General features: G+C 57.3%; 1 protein-coding gene across 1 annotated transcript; it reads left to right on the forward strand.

Annotated features, from left to right (window-relative positions):
* Positions 1-11,661, forward strand: WNT10A (Wnt family member 10A). Its single transcript, XM_052675424.1, has 4 exons — positions 1-322; positions 2,658-2,920; positions 7,564-7,940; positions 10,961-11,661. The coding sequence occupies exons 1-4, from the start codon at positions 264-266 to the stop codon at positions 11,426-11,428; spliced, it is 1,167 nt and encodes a 388-aa protein (XP_052531384.1). The 5' UTR covers positions 1-263; the 3' UTR covers positions 11,429-11,661.
* Positions 11,662-26,085: the final 14,424 nt, after the last annotated feature.

Genomic DNA, 26,085 nt, shown 5'->3' on the forward strand with positions numbered 1-26,085 from the left:
GGGGCACGCAGCCCTCGCCGGGCTCGGAGGGCGCTGGGGCGGCGGGAGGCGGCGGGGGGGGCATCCCGGGAGGATGGCAGAGCCGCCCCGGCGAGCCGAGCCCCGGCGCGCAGGGAGCCAGTGAGAGGGAGGAGAGGGGAAAACACAAACAAGCAAACAACCCACAACAAACAAAGCGGGCAGAGAGCAGCGCCGAGCCCCGCCGCCCCTGCCCCAAAGGCGCCCGCCCGCCCGCAGCCCGCACAGCCGCTGCCCCAGCGAAGATGCGCCCGGCCCTGGCCCACGGACTCTGCTCGCTGCTGCTCAGCCTCTGGGTACCCAGGTAGGAGCTGCCCCCACCCCCGGCGCCCCGGCCCCCGGCGAGCCACCGCGCACAGCCCAGCTCCGCGGTCGAGCTGCGGAGGGGCTCCACGAGTCCTCCCCCTGATGCGGTCCTTACCCCGGTACGGTCCCCCCGCCGCCCCGCGCGCCCCGCCGCCCCGCTCCTCGCGCTCCGGGCGCTGTCAGGGCCTCTGCTCCCCCCGCTCCGGGTGCTTCTCGTCATCCTCCCGGCCCGAGCCGCTCCAGCGGCTGCCCGGCCTGCCTCAGTTTCCCCGCTCTGCCCCGCGGGAGGTCGGGGGATGCGGGAGCGGCGCCGGGGGCCGCTGCCGCCGTCGAGGGAGACGTGCCGCCGGCATCGGTGCCTTCGGGCCCTGCACCCGGGGACCGCGCACCGGGGCGGGGGATAAGGCCCGGTTCCCCCCCCCCCCCAACCCGGCTCTGCCGATCCTGAAGGCGAACTGGGGCGGCTGGGGGCCGCCTGCCTTCCAGAACGCGGCCCCCCACAGCACTCACCGCCCCCGTCCGGCTCCATCTCCCCGGGGTGAGTGGGAGCTCCCCTCTGCCCGCTCCGAAACTTGTGCGCTGCAGGCAGCCAGGGGTTAACGCTGCTGCTGGTGGGGGGGAGTCCCCCGCCCTTCCCCCTCCCTCCAGCCCCTTTAAATATAATTTGTTAACGTTGGGCCTTGTATTAATTAAAGCAGCAGCCGCTGCAGCCTGTGACCTGGGGGCTTGTCACCGTGAAATCAAGTTTAAATCCTGATTTCAAGGGGGGAGAGAGCTGGGGGGAGCGCTGTGTCCTCCTAGGGACGGTGACAGTGACAGCCCCGTGCGGGTCCCTCACTCCCATGAGCTCTGGGAGGAGCGAGAGGCAGCAGGACCTGCCCTCCTCTCCCGAGGCCCTACAGAAGTGCCCCTGCCTCAGTTTCTCCTCTGTGCTATGGGGAGAGTGACAACATTATCTATCCCCCGGGGTGCTGCTGGATGAAGGTGGCAGGCACTGGAGCTGGGTCAGGACAAGCAGGGGATAAGGTCCTTGCTGTGCTTGGGGAAAGAGCTGCTGGGCCTGGGGATGGTGCTGGCCACAGATGCCCTCTCATCTGGTGTCAGCCAGGTACTGTGAATGGGAGCTAGAGCCAGGCAGAGAATCCTTCTTGTGTGCTATGGACAGATATGCTCCCTTGCGTTTCTCTCTGCTCCCACCTGCCCTATATTTCCCTTTTGCAGTCAGTGTGGATTTGTGGTGGGGCAGACCTATGGATTGCTCCATGGCAGTGGTGGGATGGGTGTAAATGCACTTGAGAAGCTACAGACAGCAGCAGCCTGACGCTGACAGCTCCCTTCATCCTGACCAAGCTTTAACTCTGCAAGGACACCAGGCTGAGCCCTTCCTCCTTGGTTGGGGGAGTCAGCCCCTGCCTCCAGTGCTGCTTCTCTCCCTCGCCTGGCAGGGCCTGAGGGAGCAGAGAGAGAGCAGCCCTCCTTCCCAGGGCCTGCATGCTTCATGTGGGAACTGCAGTCCCTCCTGCAGCATTCTCCTCCAAATCTCACTTCTGTAACCTAGGTTCAAAGGGCTCCTGCACCCTGCTCCTACCAAGATCCCAACTCCTGGTTGTTCTGGAGGACAGGGATCCCTGCCTGGAGACTGAGCTGTCCTGAGTGAGGAGAAGTGCTGAACCCTGGTGCAAGGTGCAGGATGCTCTTTGGCATCTCGCTGCCTGCTGTGCACCCTGCAGGTCCTTAGCTTGCACACTGTGGGTCCTACCCATCTTCTTCTCCACATCTGCCTGTGCTGGCCATACCACCCTCATCTCCTGTCTCCCACACTTCATCCACTTCTCTATTTCCCAAGACATCATCTCTGCTTGGAGAAGTACCTGCACCCCACTGCCTTGTCCCCATCCATCTGCCAGTGCTTTCTGGTCTTAGAAGTGACTGCCATCATGGTCAGTGGTGTTGGGATGTGACTATGGATGGGTTTGGAATGACTGCCGGAAGTTTGTGAGTAATGCATCAGGGTGCTCAGCTCTGATTTTCCCAGCCAGGAAAAGGCTGGTCCCTCTGGTCACTTCCCTTGTGAGGACCAGCAGTGCCATACAGGGTGCAGCGTGGACAGAACCACACCTGGGATGGATCTTGTGCTCTGGAGTCTCTGTGGATGGACAAGTAAAACCTGAGTAAAACCTGCAGCATGCTGATTTGTTGTCACCTGCAGGCAGCAGGCACTGTGTGGGGAGAGGAGCATCTCCCCTCCCATGTGCCCCCGCAAGGTCTTCCCCCTCCCCAAGCTCTCAGCACCTTGCTCACCCCAAGCTCACACGTTTCCCTTTGCCCCCAAGCTCCTGTTCCAATGAGATCCTGGGCCTGAAGCTGCCATCGGAGCCGGTGCTGAACGCCAACACGGTGTGCCTGACCCTGCCGGGGCTGACGCGGAGGCAGCTGGAGGTGTGTGTGCGGCATCCTGACGTGACAGCCTCAGCCATCCAGGGCATTCAGATCGCCATCCACGAGTGCCAGCACCAGTTCCGGGACCAGCGCTGGAACTGCTCCAGCCTCGAGACCAAGAACAAGATCCCCTACGAGAGCATCATCTTCAGCAGAGGTAAGGGCCAAAGGGACCCGCTCCTTTTCTCATCCTTTGCTCAGAAACCGCTCTCAGGATCCTCATAGACTCCCCGTGGGCACTCCACATCTCCTCTGTAGCCCAGGGGACTGGGCCAGATCAGCATCCTGCAGGTGAAGGCAGGGATATGAAGAAACGAGAAGGTCTGCCAGAGCAAGCAGCAGCAGATCTGGGCTCTTCTCTACGTGTCTTCTTTCTCGACCTTGTCCTGAGCTGCCCAAAACTTTCCAGCTTCCCTCCCCATAGATGTAGGTGGATGCCTTACTCTGGGATTCGGTTCGGGATGGACTGAGTGTCCTGTCTCACTCCCACTCCTATGCAGGAACAATGTTTTGGTGCATCATGGTGAGCAGAAGCAATGAGATGTAGGTCTATGAGCCTATCATCTTGGTGTCCTGCCTTGGAATTGGCTGCCCAGAGCTGAGGGCTCTCTGTCTGCAGGACTATGGGGCATGGAGGTTGGACCACCTGGGGACAGGCAGGCTCCCCTGGGAGCTCTGCTGCCTGCAGCTCAGGGTAGTGGCCTGATGGTGGGACCTTCTGGAGGACTTGGGTGCGTCTTCTTGCTGTGCATGGGGCCTGATGCTCAGCACACAGCAGGGTGCTCGTTGGTCCATGCCATGGATGAGAGAGGCCAAGGCAGTGCTGGTGGCAGCGCCAGCACCTCAGTGAGCAGTGCCCAGGTTAGGGCATGGCAGGGAGGGTGGGGACCAGCAGCCCTGATAAGCATCGTGGTATTTCCAGGTCTCGGAGGAATGCATTTGCTTCTGCTCTCCTCAGGAGGCAGAGACACAGGTTCACTGGCTTGAGCTGCTCCTGCACCCAGGTGAGGTGCCACTAGCATCCCACCAGGGTGGTGAGAAGCTTCAGCAGAAAGTGGCAGAGACACCACAACATTCTCAACCCCAGGACACCATCTGTGGAGATGTTTCTGTCTCCTGCTACCAGCACTTTGCTGTGATCCAGGAGGAGGATGGAGATAAGGATGCTGGGAGGTGGGCACCTCTTTGGGATGCAGGATGAGCTCTGAGCACCATCCTATGTGGTTGCTCAGAACCATTTTGGCATAGAGCAAGTCTCAAGGCTGATGCCCTGATCTGCTTCCAGCCCACTCAGATTTCTCAGTACTGGAGCTGGAGCTCTGGGCTCTGCCTTGCAGAGACTCACAGGAATGGAACAACCATTGAAGCAGGGATGTAGGGTGCATCTCTGGAAGGAGAGGCGAAGCAAGGGGTGCAGGCTCCATGCCGCAGGCATTAATGCATCTGGTCTGCAGGGATCAGGTCTCTGCCCCATCCCTGCCATGCCTGGGAACGCAGCACACTCGAAGGATCGTTGTTTGTAACCTGAAGTGACAGACCCCTTTAATCTTTCATTCCTTTTCCCACTTCTTCTGCCATCAGTTCAGCCGTGCGTGAACCTCACTTTAAATTATTTGTAGCTGCCTTCTCCTTCTGCTCTCCCCGCTTCTGCCTGCTCCACCCTGTCCTCCCACGTCTCACGCATCTCCCCAGCACTCAGCACCATACACCCAGCCCAGTTCAGTCCCACAGAGCTGGGGCTTGGTCCCATAGACCTGATGCAAGCCCTGGGGAGCTGGGAAGAAGCAGGGAGGCTTCACATTGGGCTTGGTGGGAACCCTATTCTGGACAGAATAGTGGGGAAAAGGATGCTGATGGCCAGCAGGGGCAGGTGTACAGAGATCTGCTGTGGATTGTCCCTGGTGCCCAGGAGCTGTTGGCTGGGCTGCACCATGCATGGGTGTATGCCAGAAGCTTCACTGCAGGTGACCCTTATCCTGGTCCTGCACATGCCAACGCACCCATGGCGCAGTGCAACACTGGCACTGCCTGGCTGTGGGGCAGAGGCTGCTTGAGGGGTGCTGAGGGGTCCAGTATGTGTCTGTGCCCTTGGCTCATCCCAATCCCATCTATTTACAGCTCTGAAAGAAGTGGGAACCATACCCTGAGTGTCCTGGAGCGCAGTGTCCCTCTGATTTCCTTTGCAGCCTTTGTAGGCTTGGTGAGGTTTGCAAGCCTGTATCCCCCAGGAAAGACACCCAGGTGCCAAGGGGGCTGTGGGGCCCAGCCAAAGCCTGATTCACCCAGCAAGGACGGGAGAACTTCCTGCCAGGCTGGGAGAGCCAGGTGCTGGGGAACAACCAGCTGTGAGCTGCACTTGGTGTGGGCAGCATGCAGCAGGCAGGTGCTGTTATGGCCGTCCAGAGCTTGGGACCCCGGCGCCCAGCCATGCAGAGCCCTAGCCAAGCACCAATGCCCGCAGACCGCAGTGCCTGGCCAGGCACAGCTGCAGCTGGGTTCTTGGCTGGGTTTTCGCTACCCTCAAGCAAGCTGAGGACTTTGCCCACCTGGCCCTAAAGCACATGCAGGTGCTATGGTTGTTCAGCCGCATCTCTGTGGGTGCCCACAGTCCCTGGATCTTCCCCCAAGGAGATGGGCATGATCAATGCCCTTGGCGATGGGCAGCATCTCTTCTCCCTGCAGCCCATGGAGCTCCTGGCTGGCAGTGCCATGGGCGGATGGGAGCTGCGTGCTCGGAGCGAGGGCTCCAGGCTGTCCCTGGCACGCTTGGGAGGTGCAGGGAGGCAAGTCGCGATCTGCAGGAAGCCGTTTAGCACCTGGCGAGGGGCCAGAGCCTGGCAGGTTCACCTGCAGTTTAATTAGGGAAAGGGGAGGGAGGGAGGGAGCGGGACTGGGGGAGAGGTGGCGTGTTGGGACCAGCCGGCTGTTGTGGGAGGTGGTGGGAGAAGAGCTAGGAAGAGTTTTATGGTGTACAGCGTCCAGCTCTCATTGCCTCAGGAGCCCATGGAGCCCATGGCCACTTCTGGACTGGGACCACCTCCTTGGTCCCACACCCTCCTGAGAGATGGAGCAGCTGCTGTGCCCATGGTAGAGTGCATCTCAGGGTCCCACTAAATGCCCCCCATCTCTGAGGTGTCCAGAGGCAGAGAGCCATGATGGAGAATTTTCCCAGCTAAGGAAGCCACTTCGGGATCTGATGGAGACCCATCCCAGGTCTGAACCTTTTGGACCCATCATTTGCATATTGGAAAGAAAGATCTTTTAGTGGGTGCCCAAAAGTCCTTTAAGTACATGGCAGGCTGGGTCCTGGTTGTGCTGTGAAGGTCTTGTCCTCCATTCTCTCTTCCCAGAAGGATGCAGTGCTTCCCACAGCCCTTCTCCCTGCTTCTCCCATGGCTACAGCCTCTTCTGCAGTTCCTGTAGGGATCTGGTGGCTTTGTAACCATCAAAGTTACAAAGGTGGGCAGCTTGGAGAGACTCCCTCTGAAGGACTGATGCATACCACGCTTGGCTGTGGTTCCTGGAAAATCCTCCCTTGTCCAGATTGTGGTATCTCTGGTTGTCACCTTCAGCCACGTTGCTCACTGCTTTGCTGCCACATCTGGGTTCTTAGAGCAAGGACCATGAGATGACCCTGCATACAGAAATATATTGGCTCAGCTGCTGCCTGGGGACAAGAGCATTGACTGTCCAGGGCCTGGGGGATGGATGCTCTGGAGACAGAGACCCCTCAGCTTTGTCCATCAGCTCCTGCTTGGCTGGAGGGCAGCAAGGGATGGAGAAGAGCTGGGGTTCAACCTCACAGGTTTCCCTGCTGTGGAGGGCACTGAACCAACTCAACCTCTTCACCAGCAAGGAGACAGGCTTCGTAGACAAAATGGGTGGGGTAGTGCTTCTGTCTGGTCTCTAGAAGGGATTTTAAGGAGATGCTGCATGGGAAATTGTGAGTTAGGTTGGGGGAACTTGAGAATGGGGCTAACGGAAAGGCAAGGCTGGAGTGGAGAGCATGGTGCTTCGTGGAGGAGCTGGGCAAGGGCAGGGGCAGCCAGGGGCACAGAGTGAGGAGGAGGCAGAAGGGCTGGGGAGGGGGGACGGAGAGGGGCACAGAGGCTGTTCGGGTGTGGATGTGTTACCAGCACTGCCTTCCTGGGAGCTGCACCATTACCTGCCTGATGAAAAATGTTGTTCAACTTGTGCATTGGAAGGGACTGGCTCAGAGCAAGCTTGTCCGACACTGAAGAGAAGCTGGGAGAGGCTCCCAGTTGCTTTTAAGCAGCACCTTGTTAATTTTTTAAATGCAGCGGTGTCAAATTAGCACACAAAAGAGCAGCACGACTTTAAATGCAGGTTTCCGAGATGCGTTTCATTTCCCTTTAATAAGATTATAGCATTTGCTCAGCAGTCGGCCACGAACCATGGAGGAGGCATGCGTGCTGGCGAGCATCACCAGCAATGAGCCCACACGTTGGGCAGTGTCCCTGTCCCTGGCCGCCCCATCTGCAGCTAATGACATGTGCAAATGTCCTCACTCCCCAGTGTGTAATGACAACCAGCTGCCTGCCCTGGCAGGGTGTGGTGTGGTCATGGCACGTTCTAAAAGTGGGGATGCGCAATTTTTCCAGCATTGTATCACATTGGTAAGAGATTCCCACAGCTGGGAGGGAGGTGACCATCCTTTGGGGTGCATCCCATCCTTGCTTCCCAGTGCTGGGGCTCAGGAACGGGCCACGAGCGCACCCAGAGGGGTTCTGCTGGTGCTCCACGAGCCCATCCTGAGCCCCGCTCTCTCCATCCCTGCAGGTTTCCGGGAGAGCGCCTTCGCTTACGCCATTGCGGCTGCTGGTGTGGTGCACGCCGTCTCCAACGCCTGCGCCCTCGGCAAGCTGCAGGCATGTGGATGTGACCAGAAGCGACGGGGCGACGAGGAGGCTTTCCGCCGCAAGCTGCACCGGCTCCAGCTGGAGGCCATGAACCGTGGCAAAGGCATGGTGCACGGTGTGCACATGGAGCACATGCCGGCCGAGACCCCTGGCCTCCAGGACTCCTGGGAGTGGGGTGGGTGCAGCCCTGATGTGGACTATGGGGAGAAGTTTTCCAAGGATTTCCTCGACTCTCGGGAAACCTACAGGGACATCCACTCACGCATGAGGCTGCACAACAACCGTGTGGGGCGGCAGGTGAGCGGCATCAGGGTGATGGCGGCGGGGACAGCAATCCCAGGTCTGATTCCCAACCTGGGCATCCATCCTCACTGCCAGAGGAAATACCCACCATACAGCACCTCTGGGATCTGGGCTGTGGGGTCTGATTGCCCCAGGTGCAAACAGGAGGTGGCAGGGGGCTGGCAATGGCCTTGTCACTCACTTGTTGGTGGCTTCAGAGACATGAGCTAGGTGGGCAGGAGAAGGCTGGAGCTGGAAGAAGAGGAAGAGGAGGGCTGAAGGGATGAAGGAGGGGAAGGCAGTGAGGCAGCATTGATCAGGCAGGGTGCCCAGCTCCAGAACTTTGGAGAAATGAGGGTGCAGTCCCTTCGGAGATTGAGTTGTAATGACTGTAGGAGCTGTGCATGGGAGCCATGAATGGGGGCAGGATGGTGATGCCATACCTGGCCACTGCCCCTGGGTGCCACAGCTCCTGCTGAGGCTAAATCTAGCCAAGTGCACTGCTTGGGGATGGATTCTGCACACTCCACAAACCCATGCCATGCCCTCACTCCTAGGAATATCTTTCTGCACGAATAAGGAGCAATCTGCTGGGGATTCCCCAGGAAGGATTGGCAGTGCTGGGTGCAGCAGCTCTGCAGTCTTCTCCTCTCCTGGGGTGGGAATACTGAGCTCTGATCCCTTGAGCAGTGCTTGGCCACCATGTGCAGAGCACTGTCCGTTTCCATGCACCAGCCTTAACCACTGCATCTTTATCACTGAGGATGCTCAGCATGTGCATCACAAGGGTTCTCTGCATGTAGAGAGGGCCAGCACATGCCTGGCTCCCAGCTCACACCACGCACTGCCTGGGGAGATGACAATGCCATGGAAGGCCACTGTTGATGGCAGCAGCACGTGGGTTTCTGCAGTGTAGTGGTTGTCACGTTTACCTGACACATGGAAGGTCCCTGATTCAAAACCAGGCAGACTCACCGCTATTCCTTTTTCAAATCCAGCAGTGAAGCACAGCATCCTCCAAGCCATATGGGCAGTGGTCATCGTGGCCCTGAGCTTGTACAGGGAGCCCAAGGGCAACTGGTCGCTTTGGAGCTTCCTATGCAAACTGAGCAGCCCATAGCATGCAGGAGGCTCTGCAAGCCCTCCTAACCCGCCAGATCAGAGAGCAAGAGGATGAAAGGCAGCCTGGAACTACCCATTACCCTCACAACAAAGGGCTACGATAAAGCTCTTATGAGCGTGTCTGGGAGGAGCTGGGAATGTGTGAAAGAAAGCACCGGCGAGTCTGGGCATGTGCTGAACGCGGGTGTTTGTGAGATGGGAGAAGGACCTGGCCAGGGTAGGGGTGTGTGATGGAGAGATGGTGGCAGAGGTGCTCCTGGGACTCATAAGTGCAGTGGGCTTTTGCTCCCCATGAAGAGGGAGAAGCAGCTGTCTGCAGGTTGGGATGCTACCATGCAGGGCTTGGGATGCCTGGCATGCTGGCTTGGGTGGTCCATCCCCATGAGGACTGCAGCTTTGCGTATGGGTTTCCCTGGTTCAGCCACGGGAAAGGAGGTGGAAAGAGAGGGAAGGGATCATGATGACAGCATGTTCCCAGGATGGCAGAAGCAGCTGGTGTTCCCTGCTGGCACACCCAGGGCATGGCAAGCGAATGGGCACAGCTCATGGCCTGCGAGGCAGAGGCTGTTCTCAGCAGGAGACAGGTCTCTCCGCAGGATGAAAGCCAACCTCCAGCCCAGCCCAGACCTCTGTGCCATGTGCCCCGAGCTCCAGGCGTGTTTCCCTGACCTACCTTCATTACCATAAGTGCTTAGCAACGGGGAGATTTACTCAAAAACAAGAAAACAAGCTGCAAAAAATACCCACCCCTACCAAAACAAGGCACTCCTTGTGCATGCATCTCCCCCAGGGATGGAGAAGGAACAGACAAAGAGCACCTAGCACAAAGCAGGGTGGCCAGGATGGCTGGGACGTCATGGGATGTGGCCACGCACGGGGCCACGTGTCCCCTAAACCCCCATGGAGCATAAGCATGTGATTCTATTAGCATGTGTGGGATGCTGTGTGCCAGCCCCAGCCTGGCTTGGGCACCCAGAGGGGTTGGGATGTCCCCGTGGGAGGGGGATTTGCTGGGGCTGGGGGTAGGCAGCCCCATAGGGAAACTCTGCATGCTGAGGCTGAGGCGGTGCAGGAAATTGCCTCCCAACCACGACAAAGCTGGTGGCAAAGTGCTTCAAAGTGCTTTCCATCTCTCTGTGCTTTGTAATTTGGAGCTAATTTCCCTTATTATGTAGTTACTTCTGGGCCAAGGGGTGCAGAGTGGGGCATGGGGACTGGCCTGCTAACTTCCTCGCTGCTCCTGAGGTAGCAGCAGGAGATGTTCTGTCCCTGAGCCAGGGATGGAGCCTATGGAGCCTAGAGCGGCGCAAGCTGCTTCTGTCTGAGGTGTGCAGCAGCTCTGTGCCCATGGGTTACTGGGCATGAGCTGTTTGCCTTGGTGTGGCCAAAGCAGATTGGCAGACCCTGGCTGCTGGCACTGTCCCCTCCTCCTGGCATAGCCACAGTGGTCCTCCTTATCCCTTGGTTAGCCACGTTCCTCCACCAGTGCAACTGTATATAATCACAGAATCATCAAGGTTGGAAAAGACCACTAAGATAATTTAGTCCAACCGTCAATTCATCCCTGCCTACTAACCATGCCCTTAGTGCCACATCTCCACATTCTCCAGCACCTCTAGGGATGGAGTGGCTCTACCACTTTCCTGGGCAGTCTGCATCAGTGCATCATCATTCTTTCTGAGAAGTGTTTTTTCCTAGAGCGCTGACTTTTGTGGGAGCAGACACACGGCAATGGCCTCCCCAAATCACAGGCTGAGACTGTGAGCATCTCTGGCTTCTGCTTGAAATTTAGTTCTTGGTGTGACATGGTACTCCCACATCACCCATCCCCAGGGAGCTTACTGTTGCTTTCTCTATCCCCCAAATGCCACATCTTTCCTGCTAACTCCTCTGCCCTCCCGTCCACCCTGCAGGTAGTGATGGACAACATGAGGAGGAAGTGCAAATGCCACGGCACCTCAGGGAGCTGCCAGCTGAAGACCTGCTGGCAGGTGACACCCGAATTTCGCCTGGTGGGATCCCTCCTCAAGGACCGGTTCTATGGGGCCACTCTCATCCGGCCCCACAACCGCAATGCAGGGCAGCTGGAGCCGGGCCACGCACGGCATCGCCGCCGCGCCGGCATCAGCGAGCTGGTCTACTTTGAGAAGTCGCCTGACTTCTGTGAGCGGGAGCCAGCGCTGGACTCGTTGGGCACCCAAGGCCGCCTGTGCAACAAGACCAGCCCGGGCATGGACAACTGCGAGAGCCTGTGCTGCGGCCGCGGGCACAACATCCTGCGGCAAACCCGCAGCGAACGCTGCAACTGCAAGTTCCACTGGTGCTGCTTCGTGGCGTGCGAGGAGTGCCGCATCACCGAGTGGGTCAGTGTCTGCAAGTAGCTGCCCGCTCGCCCCAGGGTGCCAGGGACGAGCTCGCCCTGGCGCTGGGGAGCGATGGATCCGCCGCTTCCCTCCGCTCTGGAGATGCTCAGCACGAGGGCCCTCCGAAACCAGCACTTTGTCATTGTCACCCAGGGTGGGGGCTGCTTGTGCCCACCCAGCCCCGCAGCACCGGGAGCGCACAGCCACGCTGTACAGACTGCTGACACCAGCACCGCTCGGGGGGCACAGGGTGGGCGCTGGGATGGGGTGGGGTGGGATGGGAATGGCGGGGCATGGGGTGGGAGGGCAGGGGGATGCACTGGCATCACACACAGGCTCCTCTGGCTGCGTGCAGGGCTGCGCACCAACTGGGATGGAGATGGAGCATCCCAGGGATGGAGATGGAAGCATTCCATGGGATGGAGACAGAGCATCCCTGGGATGGAGCATCCTATTGGACGGAGGGGGCACAGCCCCCCAGATGGGTCTTGCCTCTTGTAGTGGCATGCCAGAGGGGAGGGTGCCCGGGACTGTGCTGTGCGTGCCTGTGTTATTGTATGGTAAGTTATTTCCCGATTGTGAATAAAAGTGGATTGGAGACAGTGCTGAATGCTCTTCCTCCTGTCCAAGGCTTTGCTCCTGCGTGTGCTAACAGGATGGTTGGGGCCCTCAGGACTGCCCCCCACAGTGCCCTGCTGGCATCACAGCTCTTGGAGCTGTCTGGGTACACGCTGGACTCCATCCAGCCATGGAAATCCTTGATAATGGCCCCATAGCCCTGCAACTGCCCCCGTGCTGCTGGGAGATGCCTGGGGCAGGGCCAGGGACAGAAGCGAGGTACTGCAGACTTGCATCCATCCCTTCTGCTGGCACCCCGCTGCAGTGGCAGGGAGGGCACCTATCCAGCCTGCTGAATCACACTGCTGGTATCTCCCGGCTGATAGCTTCCCTGCTCCTCCCATAGTTTTGCGCCCCTTGAGGCGATGCAAAATAATAAATGAAGGGGAAAAAAAAAAAAAAGAAAAAAAAAAAAATCGAGGGGGAAAATACCAGGCTGGGAGGAAGCATGTGCCCTGGGTGCAGCAGGGAGGAGCCCCGTGTCCTTGTTTCATAACGCTGCTGCGGGCACCCTGAGCCCTGCTGCTGGCTGGGCATGAAGTGTGTCATGGGACAGGATGTGTTTAAAGATGCAGAGAGGGGTTGCAGGCATGGACCATTCTCCCAAGGACATGACTCACCCCCAGCTCAGGGTACAGGTAGCTCCAAGGCATGTGCTGCCTTATCACAAAAGAAGCTCCTTTTCTCGTGGGACCATCCCATGAGCTCCCAGTGCAATACCAACTCTCGTGTTCTGCTTTGCAGTTTCCCTTGCTGTGCATCTGAGATCCACAGGCAAGACATCAGAGAGCCTGTGGTTGCAAAGACAGTGTCCCTGTGTTTCCCTAATTGGTAAACCAGCTGCCAAGTGCCCATCTTCCAACCACACAAGAAGCCTGCAGGACACCTCCTCTCCCATGATAACTATTGAGCCCCCAGAGCCATTTTCTAGGCAGGACTGGGCTCCCTGGGTACCGTGTATCTCAAACCCAACCTCTTTCAGGTTAAGTATAGCCTTCCTCCTTCTCCGGGACAGAAATGCAATCCTCCCTTGACTAGGGAAACTCAATGTGGTTGACTTATCACTGGGGGTTCTTCCCATGTCCCTCTGCCCGATTTGCTTCATTCTTGGCTGGCAGATAGGATTGGTCCCAGTCCCACCAAAGAGTCAAATTTCCTCACATTTGCATGGAGGAACTGTTCCCAACCAACCATATGAATAGGTGGAACTTACTCAGTGTTGTATGTATTATGGAGATTCCTCCACCCGCAGGGGTCATTGCTGCAAAAGGACCATCATCTAGATGGCTTTGCTGGAGTCTTGCAAAGGCTGGTGCCTTTCTCAAAGTTTGAGCTCCCTATTTCCAAGAGTAGGAAATCCTTCCAGCACCTTTAAACAAACTGAAAGTAAATCTCATTTCTTGTCCACACATCTGTGCAGAGCAATGGGAAACCTGACCTTAGTGTGACCACCAACAAGGCGATCGAGAGACCTGAGCTGATCACTCTGCACTTCTGCCAGGTCCGGAGCTGGATGTGTGGCTGCCCAGGTGTGGGTACCCCACGCTGATGCTATCTCATAGCTTGGCTTTGTGCCCACTGTCAGATAAAGCATGCAAGAGCCATGGAGGCAGCACGGCATGCTGTGCTGATCCTTTCCTCTCTCCCCAAACCCCAGCATGTCTCCTGATTCTGGAAAGCTCCAACAAGGGTGGGTGAGGTCTTGGGGGGTGGCAGGAGAGAATGGAGGGGCTGGGACTTTCCCCAGGAGATCACAGGAGGAACTTTGGCTGGAGGGTGGGGGGAACCAGCGAGGAGTTGCTACATCATGCCCCAGTGAGTCGTGAGTAACTCCTCTGGTATTTATTCCCTGCACAGAACAGTCATCACAGCCAGATCCTGCCTGGGGGAATCACTACATGGGAACGCCCAGCCCCATCGAAATTCCATTGCTGCTCCCAGCAGAACCTACATGAAGCAGAGCCACGATGGAATGGCTCTCTGGCACCCCTGCACCATCCCATCCCCTCACTGAGGTGGCATAAGCAGGGACACCAGCACCTGCTGCTGGCAGGCAGAGCATTCTGGGCTGCCAACCCTCACCAGAGCTATGGAAGCAACCAGAGAGTAAATCCTGGCTGCTAGTCTGTTGTTCTGAGGAGAGCAGCTCTTTCCTTGCCTTGCTCTGGACAGCTTGCCCCCAGCAAGCTCTCTGGGTGGGAAGCAGGTGGCCACAGTCTGAGAACCCTCCTGAGAGCCTGGCTGGCACCCTGCTGCAACTTGAGCTGCAGAGAAGTGCTCTGAGGCTTTCCTTGAGTTCAGCCCCAACATGTCGTGCTTGGCACCAGCACCCTTGCAACCCCCCCCCCCTTCTCTCCCCTCCACTCCCCTCCCCCCCCCTCCCCCCCCCCCCCCCAAAGAAAAAAAAAAAAAAAAAAGAATTGGCCCTAGTTGACCTGCTTGGCAAGGCAAAGTACCTACAGCAAGGCAGCTGCTGGCTCAGGAGAGGAACCCAGGAGCCCTGTGCTCACCGCTCCAGGTCCAGCCACCCCCTTGCATGGTGTCCTGGTGATATTGCCTACAACGGGAGGGCAGCTGGCATGCCCAGCACAAAGATTTTGGTTGAGTGACAAGGGAGGCTGGCAGCTGCCTGACTCTACTGCCCCTACTGCCTGGGAAGTATTTCAGCCACACTCAGTCCCCATGGCACAAGATCATGACAGAGTGGCCTGGGACATAGGGCTGTATCACACATTCATAACACAGGCAGTTTGTGGACTGTGCTCTGTGCATCTCACCACCTTGTTATGTGCTCCCAGTGCCATGGTTGTGGGAGATCTGGACCAAAATGCTTTCAGTCTTGTACATCCCACCATTCAACACCAGAAGAACACAACAGTCTCCAGCACAGACCTGTGACCCTCGAGCATAGGGCACCCTCTTCTTTTTCTTATCTATTGACCAGAGTTTGCCCTGGTTGGGCAACACTGACTTTTCTTGGTCCACCATCCAAAGTTGAAGAGAAAGGCAGGTGCCAGGGACAGGGAGGGATGCCAGGGTCTCCTAGAATCCCCAGTTCCCTCCTTTCATGAACCAGATGGAGGGGGCAAGGTGATGTGACAGTGTGGGACACACATGCAAGGACAGATGGGAGAAAGGAGAAAAGCTCTTCTGATACAGATGGAGAACACCAGCGGAGACTCCACTTGTGCCACTGCCATGCTTCCCACCATGGTAAGGTGAGAGAGTTTGGAGATGGAGATGGAGATGAAGATCACACGGGGCAGAACTGGCACAGGAGCGGGCAGCTAGTGCTGGGGAAGTGGGAGCAGGTGGCTGCAGCTGGGGGATGAAAGTACAAGGTCCAAGGGGGAGGACACGGAAGAGGTGCAGAGGCAGCCAGCACAGCCGGGTGAACAGGGAAGGAGTGGGGGGAAGGCAGGGAAAAGAGGCCAAGTGCAAAGAGAGCAAAGGCGGTGGAGAAAAAGAGAGCGTGTCCAGAGAGGCAGACATGAAAGGAGGAGTGAGGCAGGGGAGAGATGAAAGAGCGACGGCACGGGTGCTCCTGCCTACTCCCTGGGGCTCCCGGGGCTCTGTAATCCCCGGGGAGCTGCCTCCTCTCATGTGGTGGCCCGCAGCTGTGTGCGGTCGGCTCAGCCCCGCTGCTCCGCACAGAGGGACTTTCCAGGAGGGGGAGAAACCAACACAAAACACATGACTTAACCATCGCCTGCGAAGTTTGGCACATGCAGGGTCTGAGGGCACCCCAGCGTGCATCCCACTGGGTTTGGGGCCAGCCGCAGGGGTGTTGTCTTCTGCCCTAGGGAGCATCCTGACAGGCAGTGCTCCAAGGTGGTTACGCACATGTCAAGCAGGTGGGATGCGCCTGGATCAAGCATCACTCATGGCCCCATAGAGGACCCACAGAGGCATCCTAGGGCACAGATGTGGGTTTGGAGCCACATGTGCTCTTGTCCCTCTCTCTTGATCGAGTGCTGGTTTGTACCTCCTGGCCACCAGGCTTGTCATGGGGTACCAAGTGTGCAGCAGGACTTAACAGACAAAGCAAGCACCCATCCCACTGGGTCCCTTATTCTGTGGAAGCAGCCCTCCCAGTAAATTCATGACCTGGGATATCTCCATTCTCTGTGCCCAGTTCAGGCCATTGGAGTAGGGAACTTAGTTGTATGAAGGGATGGTGCTGCTGGACAGCCTCCCATTGAACACTGCAGGCAATGAGGATGTACGCCTCCTTAGAGATTATGAACTCTCCAGTTTGGGGCATCCAGGGCAACAGAGTTCATTCCCATGGCAGTCCATTCCCTTTGTCTAAGGTTTGCTGTGCCAACCCTCTTTGCGTGTCTGTGTGACTTGAGTGGACTCATCTAGAGAGGACCTTGGGCATGGGGAGCACCAGAACCCACCTCTGCCCTCCTACCTCTGCACTCTTCCCTTCTTCAAGACAGAAACAGATGGATGCCTGGCAGCATATCTTCCCTGAGTCCCTTGAGAGAATTGCACTTTCAATAGGACCATTTCCTTCCAAAGCCTCTCACAGAGTTCTGTCATCTCAGCTCCATGGGTATCACCTCTCCATGGACATCCCAACAACCCCCATCTATTTGAGTACCTCTGGAAGTGCGCTGGCTTTCTTCAGAATCTCCATCCTCCAGCAAAAAAAGGGACATGCTGTGGGGCACCAAGGTCCTGCCTGACCCTAATACACCATCCCTACATGCTCTGCACCTGTCATGGAGTCTCACACAACCATTGGCTCAATGCACATGAAAGGAAGTGTGCATCTTCCTGGGCACTCCCTTACTTGCATAGGAGTCCCGATATTGCTGCCAGCTGTCAGTGGTGAAATGCCAGCCCCCATAGTGGGAAGAGGTATGCCATGGTAGGGATGAGCACAGCACCCAAGGAGCAGGGGGTGGCCATGGGTAGCCAGACCTCTCCACTTCAATGCTCCGCAGCTGCAGGGAGGGGAGGTGCTTGGAGTGCCATGGCACAGAGGCATGATAGGGCATGCTCCACTGGACCACGAATACCTGTCCCAGGCGGTTGGAGGCACCCAAGGCGTGTTCGGGTGGCGCGGGAGCACACGCCCCATCAAGCCTGGGCAGTGGTGCTGCAGCAGAGCTCATCCCATTTCACCCTCCCACCCCTGCTGGGAATGGTGAGCTCCCCCAGCCCACAGCCCCATTCCCCGTCACACCCTGCACATAATGCGTGGCCTCACTGGAGGAATGCTCCTTTTCTCCCCAGCAAATGGGTGTCACTGGCCTGGCCCAAAGCAGCAGGCTGGGCTGGGTGGCTTCACTGGGTTCCTCCAGACTTAGCATCTCTGCTTGAATTAATTGCCATGGGGCCACTGAGACAGGAGGAGAAAGCAAGTGTGTGTGGCAGCACTAGGACACAGCAGCACAAATCGCTGCTGGGTAACTTGCCTCTGCTTGCTGCATATAAAAGCGTCCAGGCACCATGGACAGCATGCTTGTCACAGGCATGGGGACACATCTATGTGACACACGCCCCTGCAACCTGCATTCCTGCTGCCCACCCACAGCTCACTGCTGTTGCAGGATCCTGCTGGATGTGACAGTCTGCAGCCCTCTGCCACTGTTCATCCATACCATTGAGCATATTGTCCCAAGAGGCCCCAGGCTCTCTGCTCACTTGCAGCTTCAGTCCAGGAATATATCCCTGGAGGCATTCTAAAGGCATGTTCCCAGCAATGAGAATGATGGAGTGCATTCAGCCAGCAATTGGGGAGCTTGCAGTAGTGGTGGGATTTGAGTCAATGGAGGTGACTGCCTTTCAGGAGACAGTCCCAGCCCTTCCAGTTACTCTGTGCCAGTACTGTTTTCCTCCCAGTGCCTGACTCCAGCCATGTCCTCCTGACATATCCTTGCCCACACTGGGTACCCATGCTGGGATGCCACCAGTCAGCAGTCAGAACTCCTTAGGGTTTTGTGACTCAGCTCCTCCCCGTCCCTCTGAGGTGATGCCCATTCCATGTGGCACCTCTCTTTGCAGTCACAGCCTCTGTGAAGCCCCAGGATGGCTTGTTGGTGCTATCATGGACCGCAGCATCCCTCAGCCAAGCAGCACGCTGCATGAGTGAGCCCAGCTCCAGCTGCTGGCTCAGTGGGCTCCCTCACCAGCTGCCTGCGTCAGGCTGCAAACAAACAAACCACCACCCAAGCATCGAGCCGCAGCAACTCATCCCCTCCTCACGGCAATAATTACAGTGAGGCAGCTGGTTAGCCATGCCATGTAAACATGGCACTCTCCTCCACCGCTGGGGCAGAAACAACCTCCTTCAGGGGAGCAGTAATTTTGGGAGGGGGTCCGCATTGTTGTAGTAAGGGCTGTGGCCAGAACCTTTCATCTCAGTCTTTTGATGCAGGGCAGGGTAGAAGATGGCAGCTGGCAGCAACACACTGCTCCATATTCCAACCCCTCAGTGGGGAGTGGAGCCTCTCTGCCCTTCCCAGCCCCTAGGCCAGCCTCTGGCTCCCTCTCCCTAGCTGAGATGGGTGAAGGTGCGGCAAAAGATGGTGAAGGTTGGAGCTCCAGGGGTGACCTTGCACCATCCCTTCCAATGCTGCGGCTGCTGTAAAGCTAGAGAATCAGGAGCAAGAGCTCACATACCTCTGTGATGGGCAACCTTTGGAACCAACTGGAAAAGTCTGGTTGCCCATGTAAGGTGACCAGAAGGTCCTCACTGGTGTCACCTCTTGCAGAGAAAGCCCAGACCATCACATTCAAAATGTCTTACCCCTCCCAAAGGCATGATACCGTGTCCCCTCTCCTGTGCTCTGCTCCCATTCCAACTCTACCTGGATGTCCCTTGGGTATCAGTGGAGGGGTAAGCCATTCCATCTGAGGAAGGAGGTGACACGAATCCTGCCTGGCTAGGAATAGGGTTGATTCTCCTGTGATGCCAACAGAGACCAAGAGATAATACAGCCACAGGCACCCCGTGATACTGCTCTCATGTATCCATCAGTGTTAAGTCCACAGCTCAGGACCACATCCAGCTTGGGCACCTGCACCTGTCAGAATCCCTTCCTTGCTATTCATCAGCTAGGGAGAGAAGGGAAGCTGGAGCCCCCCAGGGATGCTCACCCATGCACACTGGGGAGATGCTGGCTGTATCTGGGTGCCACCACCAGGTGCTGTGGAGAGGATATGCCCGGCACCCCACTGACGTCAGTGCTGGGAGCTGCCAGCAGGGAATTGGCCCGCAGAAATGGGAGCACTTGGGAGCTGCGCGGAGAGGAGGTAATTGTTAAATGCAGGCTGAGATAGGCTGAGTGCAGAGGGCAGAAGGCCAGGAAGGTGGCAGACACCTCACCAGGGCTGGCGTGGTTTACACAAGCTGGGCTTTGTTCATTATCTCCCCAGGCTTTTGTGGCAATGAGTTAACAGCCTATGCTGCTCTGATTACAGGGTGCTGTGCAGGGCCTTGCAAAATCTTCTCCAGTGCTATTGCCTCAGTCAGACACAGTGTCAGGGGAAGAGCCACAGCCAGGTGCAGCTGCCAGTCACAGCCTGGTGTGTCCTGGGCTGCTTTCTCCTGGGGGCAGAAGTACCAGGCTGTAAGATGTCGCCTTGGTTACTGTCCTGGCTGCAGCATGAACATCACCTAGGGCAGAAGTTTTGGTCTACACTGGCTCCCCATACAGGGCTCCTGAGGGCTCAGAGCATCCCCACAGCTGCCAAAAAGAGAAGTTTCCTGCATCGGATCTCAGCCAGCAGATACCCAGGCTATGTACAAGTGCACAGGTGACCCCAGGGGAAGCCCTCACCTTTCCAACAACACTGTCCACAGGCAGACCCACAGCAGTGCGCTGGTTCCTGGGCACCCAGAGCCCCACACCATAAGGCAGAACCTCCTGTCCCACAGGTAGAACCTGCCCTCATCCTCACCCCCTCAGCACTGATGCACACACACCACGCTTGTCTGTTCACTGTTACTCACTGCCAGCAGCTGCCAGTCTGCACGTCACCTACTTGAGTTGGCTGTCACCTTCCTGCATGCAAGCTCATATGTGTCCCTGGGATACACTAGCAAGGGGTCCATGCCCTGCCCTTGCTGACCTCCCACTGCAAGCTGCAGTCACGTCCCCAGCACACCCCTGCCATGAACCAGATACAATGCTCTGTGTTAAAACCCTGCAAAAAAAAAAAAAAAAAAAGAAAAGAAAAAAGGGCAAGGAAGGGGCCAGCTCACACAGTTACCCCTGCCAAACCAGGCTGGGACACAGCTTTCATCACAGAACCTTCTTGCCAGCACAGTCCCCATCTGCTCCTCAGCTGTGGCTGCATAGGGGAGGTTCTGGTGCAGGGAAGATGCTGTGGGCTCTGTGCTCAGTGTTGGTATAAGCCCAGCTCCTTGTATGGCTGCAGAGTAGCACAGAAGCTCCTCTGAGTTCCCCTGATCCATGGCATTGCTAGCTCACGTGGAATAGAGAAGCAGAAAGGGGTGGCCTATGTTATGCAATGTCCTCTCAAGTAGCAAGAGGCTGTATAGCATCTCATGGCATCTGTATGCCTTGCACCCTGGGGTCTGTGACCAACTCTGCTCCTGTGGTGCGGCCTCTTGTACTCATCCATTGCAATTTCTTTCTGATTTGAGACAACTTCCCCATCTCCAAAACAGTGAATCTCCCATGGGGGAAAGTACGGGGGGGGGGGGGGGGGGGGGGGGAAGAACCCAAAATGCATGTGAGAATGGGAGCATCTTGCACTTTCTGAGGCCCAGCACCATCTGCAGGAGCAGAGCCTGGCTGTGGCCAGCTTCATCCAGCTGCCTCCCCCATCTCACCAGCCCTGGGGCGCACGGGCAGAGACAGGTGAGTTGGCAGCAGCCCCGGCTCCGACTTCTTGTACAGTGAAGAGCTGGCAGACATCAAGGAGAAGCAATTTGCTGGGATTCTTCTGGCCAGGTGTGCCCCACCACCCACACACCGCTCTCGCCTGTGCGGACAGGAGACACGTGCTCTGATGTTTCCCGACACCCGGCACTGCTGCTGGTTGCGGTCTCTGGGCAGGGGCTGGCTTTGTTCCTCCCCGCACGCCAGCTGGGAGCCGTGTCCACCTGCGGGACTGGTGTAAGGGTTTGCCCTTCGCAGGGTGAGACACCAAACATGTGGAGCTTTCACAAAGAGCACCGAGGCAGCTTTGATTCATACAGGACCAAACCGGCTCCAGGAGAGCAGCGATGCTCTGCCCTTCTCTGTCCCACAGCTCCGTAGCATCCTTTGGCTGTAGGCCATCCTGTCGCATAGCCAAGTTTCCCTTCCTCATTGGTGCTCTGAATCACTGAGTGCAGCTCTGTCCCATCTCTCAGATCCCATGCAGGGCAAATGCCCCATCTCCACACAGCTCCAAGCAGTTCCCCAAGCCCAGCTGGGGGACAGCTTTCTTCCCTGCATGATTGTCCCTTAGCTGAAAAAAATCAATCTTGGAGGCTCATGCCCATTGCCAAAGAGCCACCAGCACAGTGCAGCCAGTGCAGGCGTGCACAGCCAGCATCTGGCATGGCTCTGGTGCACTCCGCCTGCCTGGGCTTAGTGACAGCCCTAAGTGCTGAGTCAGCTGAATTGAGAAAGGGTGGCTCCTGCCCTCACAGTCAGCAGAGAGGCTGTCAAGGATGGGATGGCACAGGCAGCATCCCTGGCCCACGGAGGGGGGCTGGGAACACCCTCCCTGTGGCTTCCCTCTCAGTAAGGAGGGAATGACGCCATGCATGCAAGCTGTTCCTAAGGGAGGAATGTCCTTTCTTCCCGTGCCATGTTGCGGCTGGATAAGTACAGCTCTTGGGCTCGGTGGTCTCTGCATTGCAAAGTGTGCCTGGCACATCTGGGTTGGATGCTCCACAGCTGCCAGGGCTGTCCCCTCCCTCTCCCCAGTACATCTGGGCCAGGATGCTGGGGCTGTTGGGGGAGAGGTTGAGTGCAGGGCTGGGGGTCCCAGGGCACTGTGCACCCTCATGCAGGCAGCATACAAAGCACCAGGTGCCTGTAGTCATGCAGGGTGTGCAGGGTGGTCACAGTCCTGAAGAACTGCCCCCAAGGGGGATAAAGTGCCTGAAGCCTGTCAGCTCTCTGACTGTGAGGGGACTCCCTGCTTCTTCTCTCCCCTTTCCTTGTCGCCCCCTGGCACTGATAGGGAGGGGGTCCCACCCTAATCTTCCTGCTGTGGCTGCAGGGTGGCTCCAGAACAGAATGTCACTGTGCTGGTGGCATGGCACAAGATGTGGCTGCATGTGTGACAAATCATATGAGGGTCCTGTGTGCCTGCATGCACACACAGGTGCAGGAGTATACAAGTGTTCAAGGGTGTGCACAAATATATGTGCATGTGTGTGTGCATTCACTGCCCTCTGCTGAGTTTGCCCTGGCAGCTCAGCCCCCATTGGTGCTCTGCCTCCCTCTGGCCCAGGCTCCATCATTGCCTCCTTTCACTGTGCCATCTATCCCACGTGGGGTACTGATACACCCCAGCTGTCTTCTGTCCCCACATCCCTGCAGACAGGCATGGCCCCACGTGCTGGGAACAGGATGCTGCAGAGACAGGCACAGGGTAGCAGTGTGCCTCTGCAGTTGGGTCCAGCCTCTCTGCAGCATTGCTGTCCACCCAGAGCTGCGAGCAAGTGCTCCCCATGGACTCTCCACAGGGTCTGAGATACATCCAGATATGCTGGGGAGGAGCTCCCTATCCCCACCATTCTTTTATTCTACTCCCTCATGGCCAGACTGTAAATGGGCTGCTTAATTCAGAGCCTCTGGAAGGAAGAAGGGGGGAATCTCTGGTTACGTCTGCGCTTGTAAAGCAAACAGTCCCAGGGCATTCCCGGGCACGGCAACATGACTGTCCATGTGGGATTGTTAGCACTGCCTTGTGTCATTTCTGTGTGGGCAAGATTTTGCTCCTGGTTTGGGAGCTAGCCTAGGTCAGGGACAGTGCCAGCAGAGCTTAGCACACAGGCCCCCCCATTTGCAGGATGTGTCTAACAGCCTGGAGCGGGTCTGCTCTGCTCCGTGGCACAGGTCCTCAGGGTCAGAGTGCCGTGCTGGGATCATCTCATTCGTTGTACTGCGATAGCTTTTGTGCCTGGAGCATCCTGCAGAGCACCCGGCAATACGCACTGCAGACACGGCCGCGCTGCTTTGGGGGCTGCGTTTGCACAAAGGACAGAGCACAGATGTGTGTGCATGCGTGCATGCATGCACGCAGCTGTGCCGGCACCCTTGGCGCTCCGTGCACCTGTGTTTGCATTGTGCTTGCCATGTGCATGGCAGGGCACGTGTGCGAGCTGGCAGCCCAGTGCGGTGCGTGTGCTCCGCGTGGGCTGGGCGTGTTTTGCTCAACACATGCCTTCATCTGCAGCTGCGGTTTTGATTCAGAGAAAGGCCGTGCTTTTGATGTCTGCGTGCACGCGGGTGCATGCTGGGCTCTGCAGGTATTTCACGCACGCTGCATCTGTGTGCGTGTGAGTGTGTGTGTGTGTGTCTGTGCACATGCATGCGTGCACGTGTGTGCATGGTGAGATCAATGTCTCAGCTGGAATCCCTGCCTCCCAGGCCGTGTTATAGATGAATACACTTGAAAGCATTTTTTTCCCCTTAGCCACCAGATTTCACTCGGAGAAGAAAAAGGAACTGGGCACTTTATCTTCATTAGCAGCTGGGAGCCTCTTGGGGCGGCTTTTGTCTGGGCGAAGCTTCCTCCGCCCCTGCTCTTATCCCCTGTCCTCACTCATTAGCTCTCTGGAGAGGGGAAGGGAAGGGGGCTGGCTGGTGGTGTCCTGTACCTCTACCACGTCCCCAGGCCCGCTGCCTCTGTGTCCCTGTCTCCATGGCTGGGAGAGGACAGGACAAGTCCCTCTCTTTATTCCCTCTGGAAGGCCTCAGAGTCATTTTAATGCCCTGAGAAGCCCACTGAGAGGCAAGTTGATGACACAACTGGGTTCAGAGCAGGCTTTGGTTTTGGGTAGGTGGATGAAGGCAGCCCCATGGCCGAGCCCCCTGGGAGGGGCAGCTTCTCCCTTCTGGGGCTGCTCATCACTGCAGAGCATTCATGCCTGCATCCCTTAATACCCAGTAACCATGACAACTGGAGCGGAGCTCTCATCCTGTCCCCAGGCCAGCCACCACAGGGGTCCTGGTGAAGGGGTCTTGGGCCAGCATCGCTCTTTGAATCATTGTTGTACACCCCATAATGCTGCTGCTGGGCCTTGGGGTGGGAGCAGTGCCACTCCCCAAAGGGTAGAAGGGCGTCCTGGGGCAGGGATGGGGCAGGATGCTGTAGGAGGTCTCCATGAGAAGATAGGGGCAGATTGTCTCTTCCCACTAGCCCAGATGCTGGGGTTTCAGTGAGACGGTGAGGCGGGGGTGTCAGGGGGTGGACTGCCTTAGGTAACATTCCTTCCCACTTAAAAGGAGTCATAAATCACTCACTCTTTATTAAAAGCCCTGCTCAACCGGGAGAGAAATGTCAGGAGCATAAATCACCTCCACCGCTCTCACAAGGGTCCCGGCTCACCAGGGGGTGTGAGGCAGGGACAGGTCTTTGCTGGGGAGGGCACAGCATGGCCTCACATCTATCCCCATGAATGCATTACCATCCCAATGTATGGTAACAGGAGCTCCCAAAATTCAAACCTCTGTCTGCAAACCTCTTTGCCCAGGCGGGTAGCATGGAATCAAAGCAAAAGGAGGGTATTTTAGCCCAATTTTTCCCTCCTGCCAGGCCAGGGCACCCTGAAATGCTGGGCACCCCGAAATGCTGGGATGCTGTGGGCACAGAGCACCCTCTCCTGGGGGAAGAGAGCCCCTTCTCCCTCCTGCGCCCATCCTTACTCAGAACCCAGCTGAAGCCAAATCCCCGCCCAACGGCTGTGACATCTTGTTGCCAGGCAGGAGTTCGCCCTAAAGGATGGGGACAGTCCCCATTTTGCATGAGGCAGAGCAGAGCAGAGCAAGGAAAGGACTGCTCATGCAGCACTACAGAAGCATGCAGAGAGGTTGCCATGCTCGCCTCATTGTCTCCTGTTCTTCCAGTTGAATGTATGGCTTAATATAGCAGCATTTATGTTGTAAAACATCGCTCATAAAGCACACAGGATGTGCTGTGTGGGAGCACTCGCAAGCCAATCCCCAGCTGCTTTTTGATGTTAGCTTGGAAATTACAGCATCCTGGCAACGGCTGCGTCCTGGGGTGTGTGTGCAGTGGGGCCAGACCTTCCCTAGGTGCTGTGGGAGACACCGGGAGAGTTTTTAGGATTTCCACTCATCTCAGGAACCCTGCCTGGAGGAGAGGGGCAGAAAGGCTGGGGGCAGTCACCAGCAACTATTGGTGCTGCCAGCATGGGCTGCACAGTCCGAGGCTCAGCTCTGTTGAATACCTCAAGGCTGGAAGAGGGGAGGCAGCCAAGGATGGCTGATGTTCCCATTTCAGCCTCAGCTGGAGGGGAGTGGGCTGGTGCGGGGAAGAAAGGAGGTGAGGGGGAACGAGCTGGGATATTCATGCTTGGGAAAGCGCCGGGGCTTTTCCATCAAAGGGAAGGAAGCCCTAGGAGAAGGGCTGCAGGCTTTCATGAGCCGCTCACTGCAAACCCGGCCCCCATGGGTCTGTTTATCCTGGCACGGATGAGCCCATAAACTGCAGTCCTGAGCCAGCCTGCAGAGTACGGCTTTTCTCCACTGCCGCCCCAGCAGCAGGGCTGGGACAGCCTGTAAGGAGGGGAGTGGGGCTCCCCGGCCTGGTCACAGGACTGCAGGGAAGATGTCCCCGTGCCCACATCTGCAGGTGCTTCTCACAACCCCATTCGGAACTTACACAGCATGCCTAAAGGGGAGGAGGACAGCTTGGTACTGGGGTCTCAGCCACTTCAGGCCCCAAAGTAGGTCCCAGCCCAAGGACAAGGAGCAGTGCTGGGAGCTGTCACCACAGCTGGCATCCCTGATGTGTCTCTGACCCAAGGTGCCCTGCAGTTTCCCACGTTCCCTCCCGCCTGCCACCCGTCATATTTTGCATTTCTCCCTCTATCTTATCTCCCTGCC

This window comes from Tympanuchus pallidicinctus, unplaced genomic scaffold, assembly GCF_026119805.1.
Source record: "Tympanuchus pallidicinctus isolate F22 unplaced genomic scaffold, pur_lepc_1.0 scaffold15, whole genome shotgun sequence".
NCBI lineage: Eukaryota > Metazoa > Chordata > Aves > Galliformes > Phasianidae > Tympanuchus > Tympanuchus pallidicinctus.